The 20586-nt window shown below is 44.8% G+C and overlaps 1 protein-coding gene across 2 annotated transcripts in view; it reads right to left on the bottom strand.

The window, feature by feature from the left end:
• Usp13 (ubiquitin specific peptidase 13) overlaps positions 1-20586 on the bottom strand; it is a 94401-nt gene that overhangs the window by 64669 nt on the left and 9146 nt on the right. Inside the window, exons 2-3 of one of the 2 annotated variants that reach the window (XM_055626119.1) lie at positions 10335-10460; positions 1646-1706 (exon numbers count right to left, since the gene is read on the bottom strand). In XM_055626119.1, coding sequence (XP_055482094.1) covers positions 1646-1706; positions 10335-10460 — 187 coding nt within the window. The remainder of the gene's footprint in view (positions 1-1645; positions 1707-10334; positions 10461-20586) is intronic. The other variant, XM_055626120.1, reaches the window with a different exon arrangement.

The following is a 20586-nucleotide window of genomic DNA, read 5'->3' as shown; positions in this document are numbered from 1 at the left end:
ATATAATATAATATAATATAATATAATATAATATAATATAATATAATTAATATAATATAATTAATATGTATAATTATATAATATAAAAAGTACATTATATTATTATATAATATATATTTTATATTATTTTATTATATAATATGTAAATTATATTATTATATGCTATATAATAATACAGTATATATTTAAACATATATAATAACATATATTAAAACATATATCTTAAAACACATACATGGTTGGGGATATAGAAACACAATATATATATATATAGTTACATATATTAAACCATATATATACATATATGGTTTATTTATATATATGTTTATATACATATATACACATATAAGTGTGTGTATATATATATATATATGACAAAGGACTGCTCATCCCTAGACAAAACATTTAGACCATATTCACCAAGCTTTGGGGAACACTGCAGAAGCAGGAAGAGAGAGCAGAGTATGAACCTTTTTTTTGGGCATGGCACCACCATCACAGTAACACACTTACAGCAGCTGTGGATGTTTGCACTGCGTCTGCACAAACATGGGAGCATCCAATGGTCCTGTGAGTTTCAGAGAACCCTGCAGTTTTCTGAGCTGTGGACAGCTGAGGAAACATAGACTGTAGCTCGTAGCAAAGGCCCCACTGAATGCAGCGGTGAGCAGCAACAAGGCCTCAGAGGCTGCCTTCCCATTCATTTTTCAAACCCTTACTCGACAATGAGCTTTGCAATCAAAATAATCGCTAGAAAAATGAAAGCTCAAATTTTTTCAATACCAACTTTGAAAGCAAAGAGGTCCTTCATGCAACCAAATAAAATGTTTTCGGAGGGGTTTCGTTTGTTTGTTCATTTTGTTTTTGGTTTGTTTGTTTTTGTTTGTTAATTTAAAAGGCTGACCATAGTGAGATACACCAGTAATCCTAACTCTTGGGTGATAGAAGTAATAGAATCAGAAGTCCACAGTCAACCTCTACTACAGTGAGTATGAGGGCAGCCTGGGCTACATGAGACCCCGTCTCAAAAATCTGAAATTACCGTAACAACAGAGTGAAATTATTTAATGATTTCTACCTCCATTAGGATATCACTGATGTCATCTGACTGGCAAAAAGTCATATAAAGATAGCAGTGGCAGGTGCTGGGGGAGCAATCACTCCAGGGGCAGGCATAAGGCTGAAAGCCCTGTGTGAGGGAGGCAGAGATAGGAGGACCTCTGGGGCTTGCTAGCCGGCCAGGCTAACTGGATGGCTAAGCTCAGGTCCAGGAAGAGACCTCGTCCACAAAATAAGGAGGGTGACTGATTGAGAAAGACACCTGACATCAACCACTGGACTGCAGGAGTGGGGTGGGGAGGGAGCACACAGAGACAGTAAGAGACAGAAACCGACACAGATAGAAAACACACAGAGAGACAGAGACAGGAGGCACACAGAAAACGACCACAAACAAGACCAGAATTCCTCTCTAGCTGCCATAATTGCTTCAAAGCCCTGGGTCTGGCTCCATGCTCAAAGCACCCTTCACTGCTAGAGAAATGAAAAGCGGAGGGACAAACCAGGGTACCTCATGCCTATCACTGGAGACAAGAAGACAGAGGAAGATGGAATACAGCATGCACACTATTGATAAATACATTACCTAAAAATATCTTGGAATTCCTCCTTTTGGGTAAAGCTCCACCAGATGCGCCTCTTACCTTCTGAAACAAAACCAAAACAGATCGTTAAAATACAGACCATAAAATAAACAGTTCAATAAGAAAATGTGTGACCCACAGGTTCCCAAGAATAAACGGCCACGAGAAACATTCCCCCTGAACTAGAGATGCCGGGAAAAGTAGATGACAGGACCCGGATCCTTGAAGATAGGGGGAGGGTCATTCTCTTGGCCCTGTGGATTGTTTTCATCGAGTTATCAAGCGATCCCTCTTGGAAAAGGAAGCACAAAGCAGAGATTCAGACGAAGATCATTCTTGAACATTCAGTGGTCAGTGCGCCTTCCTGGGAGAGCTGGAGTCCATGCTGAGGAACAGACTTGGGGAAGAAACCAGAGTGAGCTACCTGTTCCCTTGCCTTCACAGGGATTCTCAGCCCTTGACCCTGGGTATGCTTAACGGCAACTGTTCCACGATTGATTAACTATACACAGTCACTTACATTCTGACCATCTGAAAATATATGTCGCTCTATCTAAATGGTTTTTGGAGGGCCACCAGAGGGCTAGCTGCCATGCCCTCCGCCAATGATAGGAGTCCTCAGCAGCAATGAGTAAGTGGCCATCAAATGACTGGACAGCACCAGCTGAGTGTGCTTGTGATAATTTTCTTTCACTCAGTCTGTTTTCATACCACATATCTTCTTGGCTATTCGAGAACATAGATTCATTGTAAGTAAGGCCCACCCCCATCACCTTTTCACACAGCCACATGAGTCAAGTCCATGCTGTGCACATGGTATTTGTTTGTTTTCTCACTTACTTGTCTTTGGAGTCCTAAGTCTACCTTCCCACATTTTATTATTTGATACTGAAAGCCAAGTCATCTTTGTAATTATCATACTGTTTTAATGGCTTCTACTATGGGTTTACAGTTCTCCTGATACCAGTCTCAAAATTACAGGAAAGAAATGTCTCTCCAAACTCCAATGCTAACTGTGTGTCTCCTGTCTTAGAATCCTTCTCCTCCATGATCTCAGAACTTCAGCCCCCTCCCCACCACTCACCTCCCTCAAAAAGTGGTGGGGAGGGGGTAATAAAGCAAAACCTGGACCAAAGATTCACTTCATAATCCATGGGCCACTTGTCTCTACAAACACTGTAGAGATTCTTTTCTCTACAGACCATGTTCTTCCATCTCTATTTCTGCATGATGGAACCCCATGGAGAGTGACCGGAATATGTGCCTCTCCCTCATGGTAGGTCCAAACCTTAGACTCAGATTAGTAGAACAGTGACGGGGGAAGAAGAGTAAGACATCCAACTAAAGACCATTGTCCCTACTCCTAATGCAGGACTCAGGCACTGAAACTCCTCTCTCAGCAATTAGCACTGTGCCTGTTTGTCAGGTTCTGTATGAGAGCAAACTGAACAGGCATATGGTTCTTCTCTTAAAGAAGCTACCAACACAGAGGGTAACTCAGGGTAGACAGAAAGCACCATAGGTTGTGAGAAGTACTAAGTACAAGAGATAGTACAATTAATGGAGGAAATGGTTGGTTTATCTGGAGGTAAAGGCAAGATCAGGACCAATCATGTAAAAATAGTATTGGTCCTCAAATAGACAGATCAGTAAATGGGATGGATCAGTAAATGGATGGATGGGTGGATGGATGGATGATAGACACAGATGGGTAGGTGGATAAATAGATCAAGAGATGGACAAATGGGTAGATGAATGGATGAATGGATGAATGGGTAGGTGGATGGGAGATAGGATGGGTGGATGGATGGATGGATGGACAGACAAATGGGCAGATGGATGGATGGATGGATGGAATAATGCATAGGTGGATGAATGGCTATTTTTAACTACAGAGAATAGAACAGGTATAAGAGAAGTAAGGAAAGAAGTAGAGAAAAAACACACATACATGTAGAGAAGACATACATAGGCATTAAATCATAGTATATTCCAGACAGGAGAAATAGGCATGTGGAGAATAAAAATTTGGTGGTATTAGTAAGAAAGGGTTGAAAGGCTGGGGGCCAATCATGAGCACCTTGTAATTACACCGAAGAGTTTGGACTTTGTGCTGAAGGCACGTCAGATGACAAAAGTTAACAGTGATACACGTTTAGAAAGATCACAAAGCATTGGTATAGCCTGTGTAAGAGTGAAAACTACTTTTAAAGAAAGGAAGATTAATCAGCAAGTTACAGGACACATCTACCACAGGAGCACTATGCAATGGCAGCAGGGTTGATGGAGACAGGATGGACTTCAGAGCTGTGTGGGAAGCTCAGGTAACAAGACCTGGTTACAAGGAAGAGCCACAGGAAAACAACCCTGTCCCCAAAAACTGTCTGGCTCTCTGGAACTCACAAGGAAGGACAACACTGGCTGAGAAGATATCTGGGTGTAGTCTGGCATGCTGAACCTGAGGAGCTTCCTGAGAAGAAAAGCAGAGGTCAGATTTGGATGGTCCAATCCAGTTCCAGGAAGCGATTTATTTGGAAGCCTCTACTTCATACAGCCAAACAAGGACATGGAGAACACATGGAGATATGCGTCTTCAGAGAAAGAAGACAGACTGTCCATGTACCATCCTAGGAAAGGCAAATAACTAGTGACTGAAGGAAGGAAGGCCATGAGCTTAAAAGGCAGACAGAAAAGGGAGGAGACAAGAAAGAATGATGTCAATGAAAGGAGGGTGACATGGCAGTTTAGTGTCCAAGTGGGTTACATAGTAATGGGAAGAGGGACTGCCTCTGACATAATCTGATTGGCCTGCTCTTTGATCACCTCCCCCTGAGGGGAGAGCAGCCTTACCAGGCCACAGAAGCTGACAATGCAGCCACTCCTGATGAGATCTGATAGACTAAGAACAGAAGGAAGGAGAGGGGGACCTCCCCTATCAGTGGACTTGGGGAGGGGCATGCGTGAAGAAGGGGGTGGGAAGGTGAGATTAGGAGGGGAGGAGGGTGGGGTTTATGGGGGGATACAAAGTGAATAAAGTGTAATTAGTAAAAGTTAAAAAAAAAAAAAAGAAGAAAGAAAGGAGGGTGAGAAACACTCTCAAATCTTCAAATACCTAGAATGTAAAGTAACTTCAGACCTAACGTGTATCCAGCAGGTATGACAACCAAACACTCACTGACAAGCCAGGTGCTTCCCGTGATCAGCAGCATTACTCAGTCAGGCACAGTGTTAGGCCCTGAGGCCTGAAAGAAGACACATGGTGACTGGGGAGAGAATGTGTTTAAAGAGGCTTCAGTTGAAGATCACGATCTAACTACAGCAGGATAGGAAGGGGAGGGGTTATTCTGCTGAGGTTCTGTTGGAAGACCAAAGGAAAGAAACCAAACAAAAGAAAGTCAAACTATCCTGTTTGCCCTTCTGAATGAGGATTAAGCCTCTTCCCTAGATTCTTCCTTGTTTAGCTTCTTTAGGACTATAGACTTTAGTATGTTTATCCTACACTATACGGCTAATATCCACTTATCGGAGAGTATATACCTTTCTGCTTCTGGGTTACCTCAATCAAGATGATCTTTTCTAGTTCCATCCATTTGCTTGCAAATTGTATGTGTCCTTGTTTTTAATAGCTGAATAGTACTCCATTGTGTAAATGTACCACAATTTCTGCATCCATTCCTCGGTTGACGGAGATCTAGGTTGTTTCCCAATTCTGGCTATTACAAATAAAGCTGCTATGACCATAGCTGAGCAAATGTCCTTGTTGAATGGTGGGGCATCTTTAGGGTATATGTTCAGGAAGTGGTATAGCTGGCTCTTGAGGTAGCACTATTCCTAGTTTTCGGAGAAAGCACCAGATTGATTTCCAAAGTAGTTGTACAACTTTACATTCCCACAAGCAATGGAGGAGGGTTCCCCTTTCTCCACAACCTCTCCAGCATGTGTTGTCACCTGAGTTTTTTATCTTAGCCATTCTGATGGGTGTAAGGTGGAATCTAAAGGGAACAGGACAGGAGCCTACCACAGAAGGCCTCTGAAAGATTCTACCCAGCAGGGAATCGAAGCAGAGGCTGAGACTTATCGCCAAACTTTGAGCAGAGTGCAGGGAATCTTATGGAAGAAGAAGGAGACAGAAAGACCTGGAGGGGACAGGAGCTCCACAAGAAAGAACAAAAGAGCCAAAAATCTGGGCCCAAGGAGCCTACAGAGACTGATGAATCAACCAAGGACCATGCATGGAGAGGACCTAGACCCCCTGCTCAGATGTAGACCATGGGCAGCTCAGTCTCCCTAGAGGTTACCTAGTAAGGGGAGCAGGGACAGTGTCTGGCATGAACTTAGTTGCCTACTTTTTGCTCATCTCCAGGGTAGGCCACAGAAAAAGAGGATCCAGACAGTCCTGATGAGACCTGACAGGCTAAGGTCAAATAGTAGGGGAGAAGGACCTCGCCTATAAGTGGACTAGGGAAGGGACGTAGGGGGGAAAGAGGGAGGAAGGCCATGAGGAGATGAGGAAGGGGGTACAGGCAGGATACAAAGTGAATAAATTGTAAATAATAATAATAATAATAATAATAATAATAATAATAATAATAATAGAGGGAAATAAAAAGAAAGTCAATCTAAGCAGAGTTCCCCAGAGCAGGGGGAAACTGGAACCCCAATAACAGGTGAATGTAGCTTTCTGTCAGGGTGAGGGGGGAAGAGATGAAAACCACAGGCAGAAGCTTCTAGAAGGCAAGAAATGTGTCCCATGCATTGCAGTCACAGGTCAGCAGACTCTGTAGAGTCCAGGTCTAAACACTATGACCACAGCACCACTAAGACATGAGAGAAGCAGCTGGCACTCACTGGCCACTCAGGGGAGCGGGAGAGGACACAGCAAGTGAGGCACCCTGACAGAAGAGCAAGGCCAGGACTCTGGAACTGCGCTGCTGAGTTTTAGACATTGTGTCTCCTACCTCCCACTCAAAGGCTCTTATCTTATAAGTTTGGCCCTTTGCATGGTATTGGGCAATGGTGAGAACTTTAAAAATGAGGCAAATTGGACAACCAGGATACAGCCTCAGAAGGAATTGTGGAATCCCAGTCATTCCGATTTCCTGTCTCATACTGTGACTTCTGTGCACACATACTCTGCCATCTACAAGCACTTCGGGGGGTCTTGTGGATTTTGAGACCCCCAAACTACAAGATAAATGAATCTCTTTTCTTTATAAAGCTAGTCTGCCTCTTACAATAACACAAAATGCACTGACATCATCCCAAGCCCCACTGTGGCGGGAGAGTTCCAGCATTTGTGCAGGGAAGCACCAATGCCTCAACTGGGGAACATCTGGAGCATTGTTAAAGCCAAAGGTCAGCTAAGGAGACTGTTGTTGATGTGGTGTTTTAAGCCGTGAGTCATAAGAGGCAAGCTGAGCAAGTGACAGGCCTAGAGGCCTGGAGCCCAGAGAATAGCAGATCAAAATAGGAACACACAAGCAAAAGGGCAAAAATGAGTGGAGGCTGTCATCAAAGGCTGGAATGTCTAACGTAAAAGCTGAGATGCAGAATCACACAAATGAGGTCACCAACAGTCCACAATGCCACCTCCACGCCTGTGACCCGGAACAAGTAAAATCTCTGGGCTCCCATTTAAATTTCACTTCACACTAAGACGTGAAACTACCTGAACCTTATAAGAATTATCACAGAATACAACAGAAGAAACACATAGGCCGCACAATATCAGGACAAAAATCAAATGATTCCAAAGTTTACCTTTGAAACAGTGACTCCTTGGCCTATCAGGTAGGGTAATGTGGGAAATTAAGTAAAACTCAAACCAGAAATGGTTATTTAGAAGATCCAAGGCAGTTTATAAATTATTAGAATTATATAAGATGGATATTTGAAAACTAACAATATCAACAATCAAATAAATCTGCAACAATGTAAAAATAAAAGTGGTAACAAAAGTAAGAGACCAGAGATGGCTCAAGGAGTAAAAGCATTTGCTATACAAGCTAATGACCTGAGTTTAATTTCAGAAACACATAGTAGAAGGAGAAAACTGAGTTTTAAAAGTCAGTTTTAAAAGTCCTCTGACCTCTACACATAGACACACACACAAACCTGGAGTGTTTTGAATAAGAATGGCCCCACAGGCTCATGTATTTGAATAGTCTTCTGGAACTATTTTGGGAAGGATTGGAAAGTGTGACCTTGTTGAAGGAAGTGTGTCACTGGGAATGGGCTGCCCATCCCATCCCCTGCCCTCTCTCTCCCTCTACCACTCGCTCTCTTTCCCCTTTCCTCTCTCCCTTCCACTCTTCTCTTCCTTCCCCCCCTCTCTCTGTCCCCCTTCCCAGAAAAGTAACTAAGATAACACTCAAAGATAACCTTAATTTTCTAAATGACTGATAAACACATAAGAAAGTATCCAATCATCACAGAAAGAAATGTAAAATATTTTTGTGTCACTTCACAACCATTAGACTGGTTTCGAAAGATTGAAAGTCTGGCCAAAAAATGCTGAGGGTGTGGGACAAACAGAAATTCCTCACCAATAGGAGAAAGGAAGATACGCTGGCACTAACACCCTGGGGAGAATTAGCCTTCTCCTGACAAAAATGTGGCTGTTGGCGCCCACAAGCCAACAGAATCACTAGGTAAGTTTCTTACAGAAATCTTTGTACAAGGGTTTCTGTAGAAAATGCACTAAAATGTTTGCCACCGTATTGCTTGTCACAACAAAGAACAGAAGCAACCTAAACATTCAGCAATAGGAGAAGAAAGGAGCTGACAGATAATCCTAGGAGAAAACACTACACCTCTCTTAGTAAATATGAAGTAAATAAATTCACCTGTGGCTCAGTAAGGCTGGATTCTATAACACTGAGTGGTGAGGTGGTGTGTGAAATCATGGGTGAGTGTGATGACATGCATCCATAGCTTTAAAATGCACAACCACACTACATACAGAAATGCAGATATGCATGAAAATAACGAGAATGAGTGATGGTCACACCTTGGGGGCATGAAGGGCTCCAACAGGATCTGGGGATGTGGAGATGAGGGCTTGCCTAGAATACACAAAGCCCGAGGTCAATCCCCAGCACTACAGAAAATGGCCTGGGAGCAAACACCTGTAATCCCAGAGCTTAGGGTGGTTTAATCAAAACCCACTAGTTAGTAAGCCAACTTCAAACAGAATTACTGTGCAGAGGAGGACAACGCCACTCCTAGAAGACATGGGTTACCAAATGCAGGATTGGGGGCCCCCACAGGTCTTCAAAACAGCACAGGCTATTGCCATTGCCCTTGGTCGCCCACCATAATTGCATGGTAAGACCCTATTGCTGAACAGGCCACACATCTGGCTACAGGACATAAAGAAATCAGTCTCAGACAGGCCAAGAATCATCCTCTCCACTGGCTAGACTTCACAGTTCCTAGGCAAGCTCCTGAGTGAAAAAAGCAATCACTGGTCTTATTGAGGGCTGGACCTTGCAGAAGGGAACATCTGCCTGCCAGGCAATGTTGGTGCAATAGCAGCATGACAGCTACAGGGTAACTAACTGCTCTTTGGTTAGATTTGTGGCCTGCTCCATGGGTGAGAAACCCATGCCTGGTACTATATATGACCCTAGTCAAAAGTGCATGGCTGGGTAGGTCATAGGCCCTAAGGTTGAGCCTGCTATTATTATTCTGCTAAACAGCCTTGTCATTCACTGCTTTCTAAATATTTACGTTTACACACAGACCTAGACTGCTCTAGACCTTGGTCAAAGAAACTTCTTTCTGCAGTGGGCAGTCAATCAGTGCTGAGATCTGGGACCAGTCAAAGCGCTGAGAGTAGGAGACTGAATGCTCAGTCCTAAGTGGGGCATCTTTATCAAGCCATCACCACGAAAGGCTGAGGGAACACCGTGGAAGAAGAGAAAGAATGTGAGAACTGAAGAGTGGGAGGCAGCACTTTGTGAACTCACTGACTCATGACGGCAGCGATTACCTGCACAAAACTTCCATAAGATCGAGCCAACCCAAGTCCCAGCACAGGCTAAGCACGCGCTCTCAAGGCCCTACCTCTTACTGAGGAGCTACCAGCTGTTGGCAGCTGCTGGAGGGGATGAGTTGTTCTTTTCTCAAGGTTTGGCCACTGACAGATGTCCCACTTTCCAGAGGATGGTCGCACACCCATATGGGTGGCACCAATCGGACTCAGTGGGTTATCAAAAGAGATAGAACATGGATTATGGGAAGGAACATGTTGGCAGCACCTTAGGGGTGTAGGCTGGAGGAAGAAGTGGGGTAGTTGTGATCATGCTTTATTGTATAAATGTATAAAATTTTCAAGAATAAATAAAAATTATGATTTTTTTAAAGAAACAAAGGGATATGAACTTTCAAGTCTGTTCTTTCTCTTATTTAAAAAAATATACTGGGATATGTTAGCTTTGTTCTTTTTATATTTTTTAAACTTAAGGTTACTTTTTCTCATCACTCCACCACACAGCTTCTTAATTCCAACTGGTGGTCTATAAGAAGGAAAATAAAACTGGCTAAGGTAAGGACTGGGCGGGAGGGAACCTCAGAGCGCCTACAAACTGCTGCAGTGCCCGGCCACTGAAGAGAATGGCGAGTTCTGAGAGTGCCGTGAAACCCCCTGTGGAGGAACGCGCAGGAAGTCTCTCCAAACACCCGTCTCACCTCTCGCGTGTGCCTTTTCAGGTGCATGTATACGCTCTGTCCAGTTTTTCGAAAATGTCTTTCAACGTGTTCCCTTCCAAAGGCCAAAAATGTATTCATGCATACATAGAGTCCACCTTCAGAGTTCTAGAAGAAAGAGACAGGGTACATAACGTTACCAAGGAGAGCTGGCCAAGTCATCAAGACACAGACAACGGGAAGAGGAAGTGAATGATAAGGGTCAACCTCAGCAACGGGCTACAGTGACTCCGGCTGGACCTCGAAAGGCTTCCCACCCACCAGTAGAGCTCCGTGCTTACTGAGTGTGCAGGCTATTCTCTCTCCAGGTGAGATACTCCGGGCCCTAGAAACCTGTGTGTCTGACAGCTCACATAGAGCAGGGAAGGGAGACAGAGAGGAGCCATGCATCGTTGCATGTCAGGAAGGGTATCTCTATTCGCGGTTTGAGTGGAACTTCTGGGTATGTGCGAGTTTCCAGAATTCACTAAGGAGAGAGACCTGCCCTGCCCATGAGCTGCCGCAGCCAGTAGGCCGGGGACTAGATGGAATAAAAAGAGGAAGAGGAGGCCTGTGGCACATTCTCTCTCTGCTTCCTCAATGTAGTGAGGTGAGCAACTGCGTTCTGCCACACACAGTCCACCAGAGACCACAGCGATGGAGCTGGCCAACCATGGACCAAGAGCACTGAAATCAGGAGCCGGAATAAACCCTTCCTCCTCCACCGAACTTTTCCTCAGGTGTTCGTCACAGCGATAGAAAGAGTAACTGGCATGCCTGGTACGCAGGCAAGAGCGTGGATAGTAACTGCTTCTACCAGCCACTTCAACTTATTTACCAGGACTGCCGTCTCACAGCGTAAAAGCTAATCACAAGTCATTTTCCCAAGTATATACAGCCTGGAAGTCTCAGAATTAGATTCCAGTCTGTTTCTCTTCTCATCTCTCCTGCCACATTTGAAAACACATGAAGCTATTTCATTAGAGTGAAGTCAAGGCTGATGTTTACACTCCACGTGCTTGATTTTCTGTCTCGGCTTCGTATTTCTTTCTCTCGCTTTGCCTAACATGACTCTGATTACTTTGATCTTCTTCAAAGGAAGTGGATGCTATTAAACCCCTGCTAGTCTCACCCCTCCAGAAAAAAAAAAAAAAAGGAAATGGGATGCAACGGGTACACAGACATGCATGAAACACACTGGTGTATAAAATAATAAAGGAAACATAAAAGGAAAACCAACGTGAGACAACACCTATCAAGATTCCTTAAACTAACATCAAGTGTAGTGAGCACACCTGTGATCTCCGCACTAAGGACCGTGAGGCAGGAGGACCATGAGCTTGAGCCAGCCTGGGCTACAGAGTGAGCTCGCAGGAAGAGAGGAAGGGAGGGAGGAGGGAGAGAAGAAGAAAAGCATAGCATTCTCTTGGTCATTAGAGGTGCCTTCAAATGATTTTCTTCTAAATAAAGATGTTCTCTAGCACAGCTGTACTCAATAGTAGATACATACTGCCCATTGATTTGTTAAATCAAGCACCATATATTGTGACCAGAAGAAAAAAGTTCCATTTTTTTTTCTCAATAAAATGTAAATTCTGTTAAAGAATCTGAAGCTTTAGCTGTGCTGCGGAGGTAAGGGATACATGGAATTTGTATCCCTTGATGACTGGATAGTCATGAACTATCCAGTTCTGTGCTTGATGCAGTCCCTGAGAGGTCCTGGGTTCCGTGTTCTCAGGAAACAAGGTGTGATAGCTATTCTTTGACAATATCTGAAATGAACTCCAGAAATGGAGGGCACACCTGTGAGAGATTTTCTCTTTGATCTGAAGTGGTTGAATCCACTTCTAGTCCAGACCTTTGAGGTAGGAAGTCACACACCTTTTAATCTGGGCCACACCTTGTGCTGGAAGTCTATATAAGGACATAGAAGAAGGAAGGTTTTGCTCTTTTGTCTGCTTGCCATTGACTTTCTACCACATCCATTCCTTCACTGACATTGGAGCCTCCTTCTCTGGGATTCCAGCATAAACAGAAGACCAGCAGCATAAACAGCTTCACCAGCCTTGTGAAGCTAAGCAACTACTAGATTCTTGAACTTTCCCTTCCCAGCTGGCCATTGCTGGATTAGCTTGACTGCAGCCTGTAAGTTCACTCCAATAAATCTCCTGTGACTCTAAAGAACCCTGACTAATACACAAGGCTTTGGTAACTCCCACCTCATGAGGCTGCCTACATAGAAAAGAGAAGAAACACACCAAAGAGCTTCCTGTGCCATGAAACATTATATAAATGTTAGTTGTCTGCTGTTACGAGGTAGTCACCCTACTAGTGTAGTCAAGCAAGTATGACAGTCATGCAGGCTTGCACCAAGACACATTCATCAGTCAGAAACGAAAATGTAGGCAAGTTGTGAGAGAATAGACAAATTAACAAATGGAAGAAGGAAAATGCTAAACGGTAACATCTTCCTAAAGAAAAAAAAAAAAAAAAACAATACTTTTTTTTGGATTTGCTCTACCACGTAAATCCAAAAGTAATAGCCAGGCTAATCCTTTGATAATCTAGCAACACCATCTGATAGGTTTTTTTGTTTGATTTTGTTTTCTAGGACATTTGATAGAAGCTTAATGTACCCATCACTCTGTATCCATCTCCACTGCTATGTGGCATTGTCCCAAAGTCCATAAGCAACTCTAGACTCAGAGAGAAAGAGCCAGGGAGAGACACTATGTAAACACCCACCTACGTCCTTTATCTGACACACAGACTGGCCTCTGAAGTCGGGAGCAACTTCTGTGCCCTGTGAGGGTACCTCATAGGGACTTGTCAGTAGTGCTAACGTTCACAGCACGCAGAAACAGAAAGCTCTCCCAAAGCTCCCAGCAAAGAATCAACAAGCAGCCTAATGATCTATGCTTTCTTACCCCTTGCCTCACTAATGTCTAAATACTGGTCCTGCCTAGGCAGTGTCTCATGTCTCTAATCCCAGCACTCGGGAAGCTGAGGCAGGGGGATAACCATGAGTTTAAGACTTAGGCTACCGTCAGCTTCAGGCCAGGCTGAGATACGAAGTGATACTCCAACTGTCCTGGTTAGGTTTTTTGTTTTGTTTTGTTTTGTGAACTTGACATAAGCTATAGTTAGCTGGAAAGAGGAGCCTCCATGGAGGAAATGCCTTCATCCAGATTTCCTGTAGGCAAGTCTGTGGGACACTTATTTTTTTTTTTAAGTAATGAGTGATGTGGGAGGCCCCAGCATGTTTTGAGTGGTGCCATTCCTGGGCAGGCGGTCCTGACTTGTATAAATAAGAAAGTGGGCTGAGCAAGTCATTTGGACAAAGCCAGTGAGCAGCACTCCTCCATGGCTTCTGCTTCTGTTCCTGCCTCCACGTTCCTGCGCTGAGTTTCTCCCCCAATTTTCCTCAGTGATGGACTATGATGGAGAAGTGTAAGCTGAGACAAACCCTTTCTTCCCCAAATTGCTTTTGGTCACAGTGCTTTATCACAGCAGTAGAAACCCCAAATGAGAGAGTTTTTAGTACCAAGGCATGGGAGAGCGCTGTGGAAGAGCATTTTTGAAAGGATTGTGGAAAAAAACTGGAATTTTGTACTAGAAAAACCCCAGCACCCACAGAAGAACTGATATAGTACCATTCATCTGTAATCCCAGTGCTATCACAGGGGATGGGAAGCAGAGGCAGGAGGGGTCAAAGATGCTCTCAGGCCAGAAAGCCTGGCAAGCAGCAGTGAACATCAAAAGACACCCTACCTCAGGCAAGGTGGAAAGTGAAAACAGACACTAGAGTCATCCTATGACCTACACACACACACTGTGTCGTGCACACATACACAGAGAGAGAGAATAAAGGTGTGCTGTTAAGATACACTGCAGGGAGTGGAGAGATGGCTCAGGAGGAAAAAAGACAGTAACATATTATGGATAATAATACCATAATAATAACGTATTATGAATAAATACCCACACACGAGCAAAGCCGACAGACACATCACAAGGCACCGGCACTGAATTCAGCTTAGTAAGAGCTTTTCAGAGGTGATTAGGGCCATACAGGGAGATGGGAGTTTGTCGTTAGTTCTGGATTTTCAGAGACACCAAGTCTCACCATGTAAGCCATGTTGTCCCTAAACTAATCATGTAACTCGGGCCGGCCTTGAGCTACACATTCTCCTCCCAGACTACCATGTGCACCATTTGGTAGTAAAGTCACACCTCCTGAAGTAAAGGCTACTAAAACGACCTGGGGCCCGTGAGATGGCTCAGCAGTTAAAGGTCCTCTCTGTCTTCTCCGGGGATGAGTGTCCCCCTTCCCTCTCCAATGTTCTATATTATGGGACAAACAACAGTAACCGTGGATGGAAATAATTTACCTTCCAGCTGTCCTTGCTGACACACCTAGTCAGTCACACACGACAGACAGACAGATATGTGCATTTGGAATGCCAGCAGAGGTCAGGAATTTAGTAAGGGGCCTTGGGGGCTGGACAATTTTAAGGGAGAGGAGACAGAACACAGTAATATAAAGGGCTAAAGGTGATACTGAACAGGAAAGATTAAAGTGGGGTAGGGGCTGGAAAGGCAGGGAGGAGGAAGAAATATGGAGAGGGATAGCTGATGCTAAATTCATTTTGAAAAAGCCGAGTGGAAACCTACAGTGTTTGACCCTTTGTGGAAGTAATCAGTTGTCAGGTAAATTCATCATAGAGCTCTGAGCAGAAGCAGTGTCAAAAGCCCATGTACTGCATTTCAACACGTGGATGACACATGCTCTTACTTGGTATTACCCTACATGCCATTCCCAAGTACTGTCAAGGGCGAAGCGACCTCCTTTCCATTGTCTGCCATTTAAAACAATGACAAAGGTTCCCACACAAAGGTCAAGGTTACGTGTCTCCAAGACACATGTGAACGAATCAACAGTTGTTTCAAATAAAAATACCCCACACTGTCAATCAGCAGGTGTTCAGAGAACTCTGGTCTCTGAGGGCGTTTTCTTGGAGACCAGCCTCACTGGCAGGCAGATAAGTAGAATGTGCCCGTGGGAGTGACAACTCAGGAAGCCGGGGACACTTCCAGCATCTCCTGTGGAAAACATGTGGTCACTTCCATAATGAGCAGGACACAGGGAGCCAGAGTCGGCAGAGGGCCACAGCCAGGATGGAGACTGACCTGCACACCCCTCCACTAGGAAGAAAAGGGACAAGGGCGCAGTATCTTCTAGAACACTGATTTCTAAATAAAAGAAGGGTGGGGGAACAAATCAGCTGCTTGGAATCACGAAATGAGGTTGACATGCATTCATGACCCAGCCTTGAAATGTCAGCCCTTAAAACAGACTTGAGAAGGCCCGGGGGTGATGGTACACGCCTTTAATCCCAGCACTCTGAGTGCAGAGGCAGGTGGATCTCTGTGAGTTCGAGGCCAGCCTGGTCTACAGAGCAAGTCCAGGACATCCAGGACTATTACACAGAGAAACCTTGTCTCAAAAAAAAGAAAAGAAAAAAAAAAAAAAAAAAAAGACTTGAGAGCATAGCCTGAGGGAATACACATCTAGTAACCAGCAAATGTGGTGAAACACACTTGTAATTGCAGCACCCAGAGGGCTAAGGCACAATGGTTGAAAGTTCAAGGTTAGCCAGGAATACCTAGGAAGACCCAACCTCCAAAAAAATTAGATAACCAAACTGCATGTGTATATTACATACACAGCACACATCCTCTGGCATGTTACATTTTCTTCATGAGAGAAGGGGACAGTGCAGGATTATATCCTTCACACTCTTCTGTCTGTGCGAGGACTCCATTACATGTGAGGACACATGCGCCTGTGTGCTCATGCCTGTGAAGGCCGGAGATGAACCTTGCATGTTCTTTGGGCAGGGTCTTCCTTGTTTTATTGAGAAAGGGTTTCTTGTGAGCCTGAACTCACAGAGGCTGGCTCTCAAGCTCCTGGAATCAACTGTCTTTGCTTACCCAGGCCTGGGATAATAAAGACATGCCACCATACTTGTTTTTTTGTTTTGTTTTGTTTTTTACTTATGTTCTGGGGTTCAAACTCAGGTCTTTGATTGGGCTATCTCCTCAGCCCTCTTGGCATTTTCTACCTGTTACTCAAGAACAAAGACTTGTTCCTTAATTTAAAATGAATAGAAATTGGGATTGGACAATGGCTCAGCAGATTAGAGCTGTTCTTTCAGAGGGCCTGGATTTGGTTCCCAGAACCCACACTGGGTGGCTCACAACTTCCTGTAACTCCAGCTCCAGGAGACCACATGCCCTCTTCTGGAGTCTATGGGCACCTGCATTCACATACGCACACACATAACGACAAGAGACCAGGCAAGCAAAGGTGGAGAAGCAGGCCAGCTAGAGGAGCCACCAGCCAAGCTCGAGCTTCAAAGCCCTTTAAGGAACAGAAGAGACTTCAGGGGTGTAACTCAGTGTTGGCACAGCACTTGCCTATAATCCCAGCACTGGGGAGGCAGAGGCAAGAAGATGAGCAGTTCAAGACCATCCCCAGCTACATAAGGAGTTCACCAAAGAAAATGGGTGCTAAAGAAGTACGAGACAGGAGGGGACAGTAGAAGAAGAGGAGGGGCCTTCACTCGCCGGCTCTGGGGACCTCTCACTAACAGGAGCTGCCTTTCTTTCCCCTTCAGCAGGATTAAAAGCCACCGAGAGTATTTTAAATGGGAAGTGCTCCATGCCAGCACATATAGAAGGTGACTCTGCCATCTCCCCAGCCCAACAACTCAGCAACACGTGGTGTCACGTGTTTACGGGTCCACCGAGGAGTCAGATGCTTTTTTCTGACATATGGAACTGAGTTCCCAGTCTGGACTTTCTGAGCAATGAGGACGCTGTCAGCAGCAGTGGCTGGGGAGTGGGTGGTGGCACAGGGCACAAAGGAGAGCTGCTAGGAACTCACGGGACAATGGGTGATGACAGCCATGGCTAGCTGAAGACACTGAGCTCAGCACTGTCACCAGTGCTAAAGTAAACCTAAAACCCAACCAGGTAACACGCAGGTTTAAAAAAGGAAACTTTGGAAACCACCCCATTAATAATAAAACCTTTCCTAGTCATTTCTTAGCTTAACACTACTTATTCATACTTTAATAGTATTTTCTTAGCTCTTTGAGAAGCTCATGCAATGTATTTTGATCATGTGCACCTCAGCCCACACCTCCCCTATTCACCAAGCTTAGAATTTTCTTCTTCATTCTCCACCCCCTCCACGCCCAGTTAGGGTGGCCCAGCTGGTCTCGGGAGGAGGCCTGCCCCAGAGTGTGGTCAACCTACCAGGGAGCAGTCATTAAAGAAAGATGACGCTTCCTCTCCTGGCAGCTACGAAATACCAAGAGCTCACCTCAGCCACTGATGGGACCCTGTCCACCTCCTCCCCTCCACGTTGGGATTTTGTCTGGCTTCGGCTTTCACGGTTTTTGAGCATCCTGTCACAACTGCTGTGAGGTCATACGTGCAACTGCCCTGCTGTGTCCAGAAGACACCATTTCACTGCCGTTATCTACCACCTGTTTGCACCAGCATGAAAATCCCTGAGCCTTGGTGCGGGGAGGGGTGTGAGAGGTATGTCTCCTTTAGAGCGGAGCACCCCACAGTCTCTCACTCTCTGCATGTTGGCCAGTTGAGGGTCTCTGTGCTCACTGCCATCCACCGCAAGGAGAAGCTGCTCCGATGAGGGCTGAGGGATGCCCTGTCCTAAGTCTTTAGAACTCTTTTTATAGCGAATACTATCTCCGCTTAGCATAATAACAGTATTAAGGTCTCCCCGAGGGCCTGTGACCTACCTAGCCACAAGTTCTCAGCTACATTTACACTGTCAGGTATAGATTTCATGGAGCAGGCCTTAGAACCAATCAGAGAGTAGCTCGTCACTCCTGTAACATCTGTCCCACTAGTGCACCAGTGGGCACAGCAAGCCGGTCATTACCATAACTTACATATTCAAACAGGGATAAAATCGATGAATACTTTTCTCTTGTGGTTGTACACACAGCACCTTCTACCACTATGAAAACTAGCCAGTCGGGAAGCTTCTAGGTGAGTGCCAACTTAGTTTCTCCATTTTCTGTTACTCAAGTATGTAGTGTCTTAAGCAATAGGGTCCCACCAGTTCAGGAGAATAACCAAGAGTGCTGGCAAGCCTGTAATGCTTGGTGTTTATTCGATACCTTTGGCCAAAAGCTCAAAAAGAGATAAAAAGATAACTCACTCCTGGTACTGAGGTTTTTATTTGTTAACACGTGGTATCTACTTGAGGTGTAGTTTCTCATTATAGGCTAACTCCACTAAAACAAACCGTCTAACACACACACACACACACACACACACACACACACACACACACGGTAGCCTCCTTAGTAGGTTTCCACGCGGCTTTTTCAAAATGAATTTAGCATCAGCTATCCCTCTCCATATTTCTTCCTCCACCCTGCCTTTCCAGCCCCTACCCCACTTTAATCTTCCCTGTTCAGTATCACCTTTAACCCTTTATATTACTCTGCTCTGTCTCCTCTCCCTTAAAATCGTCCAGCCCCCAAAGCCCCTTACTAAATTCCTGACCTCTGCTGGCATTCCAAATGCACATATCTAAAAATTCAAAGCTAACATCCAAAGATGAGAGAAAAAATGTGCATGTGTCTTTCTGGGTCTGGGTGACCTCGCTCAGAATGTCTCCAGCCCCGTCCATTCACCTACAGATCTCATTATCTCATGTTTCTTAACATCTTAGCTTAATTGCGTTATGCTTTGTGTGTGTTCATGTCTGTGTGAGCATTTTGCATGCACGCACATGCACACAGAAGCCAGACAAGAGCTATGTCAACCCTAGGTGTTGGTCTTTAGGTGCCATCCATCTTTTTTCTTTTGAGGCAGTCTCTCGTTGTCCTCGAACTTGCCAAGTAGGCTAGGAGGGCTAGCCAGGGGGTGCCAGGGATTGTCTCTGTCCTCCATGTACTACACCGCCTCACCCAACTGTAACGTGGGTGCTGGGATCCAAACTCTGGCGGTTATGCTTGAGCACTTTTTTAACCACTTAGCTGTCTCCACAGCCTATGCCAGCTATTTATTTTTTAAAAACATGGATACTGGAGGCTTAAACACAGGCTTCATTCTTTACCAACAGAACCATCTCTCAAGATCCTCCTTTTATTCTCTAAAAGAAACGGGTTCAGAATGAAACTCCCCATCCTCATTAGACTTTGTTAAATGTGAGAAGTGGGTTTCCAGGCAAGCTCATAAAAGCCCATCTTGCTGAGCTGATACAAGTATGAGCAGTACTGAGTAGGGGTCCCTTCAAAGAGCCAGCAAAGAGTAAAACCCATGATTCTCACCATGGTCGCAGCTTCTCGAAGGATCCCTAAGAACACTGTGCCCTTGTTTGTCAAGCCCAAGACAAGATCCTGTGAGTGCCTTGTCACCTTCTCAGAGGACACACACACACACACACACACACACACATACACATGAGAAAAAACACAGACCCAAGATCATGGGTACTGTAGTGCTTTGAATAAGAATGGCTCCAATAGGCTCATATATTTGAATGCTTAGGGAGCGACACTATTTGAAAGGGTTAAGAGGTGTGGCCTTGTTAGAATAGGTGTGTTACTAGGGTTGGCTTTGAGATTTCAAAAGCTCAGGCCAGGTCCAGTGTCTCTCTCTTCCTGATGCCTGTGGATCTGGATGTACAACTCTCAACTCTCAACTCTCAGCACCATGTCTGCCTTTCAGGCCACCATGCTTTCTGCCATGCTGATGGTGGGCTAAACCTCTAAAACTGTAAGCCAGACACCAACTAAATGCTTTCCTTTATAAGAACGTCCATGGGCATAGTGTCTCTTCACAGCAACAGAACACTGACTAAGACAGGTTTAGGCAGAACCGCAGGAACCCATGCTTGACAGGCAGCAGGATCACATAGGTCCCAGGCTGAGGACCCCAACCTGCCATAAACGTACAGAAGTGATGGCCCTGCTGAGCTTACATGGCTACTAAGAGTAGGGGCTGGATTGAACCCAGGCCAGCCTGCCCCGCAAGGCTGCCTCGTTTGTCTAAGAAGCAGATGTCATTTTGTTGGCAGGAGTTGGGTGGGCGGCTGTCGGCAAGCACAACAATCGCTGCCAGGGCTTGCAAAAAAAAAAAAAAAAAAGAAGAAGAAGAAGAAGAAGAAGAAGAAGAAGAAGAAGAAGAAGAAGAAGAAGAAGAAGAA

Source organism: Psammomys obesus, unplaced genomic scaffold (genome assembly GCF_907164565.1).
Source record: "Psammomys obesus unplaced genomic scaffold, mPsaObe1.curated_primary_1811, whole genome shotgun sequence".
NCBI classification, from domain to species: domain Eukaryota; kingdom Metazoa; phylum Chordata; class Mammalia; order Rodentia; family Muridae; genus Psammomys; species Psammomys obesus.
This window is presented reverse-complemented; position numbering and strand designations above follow the sequence as displayed.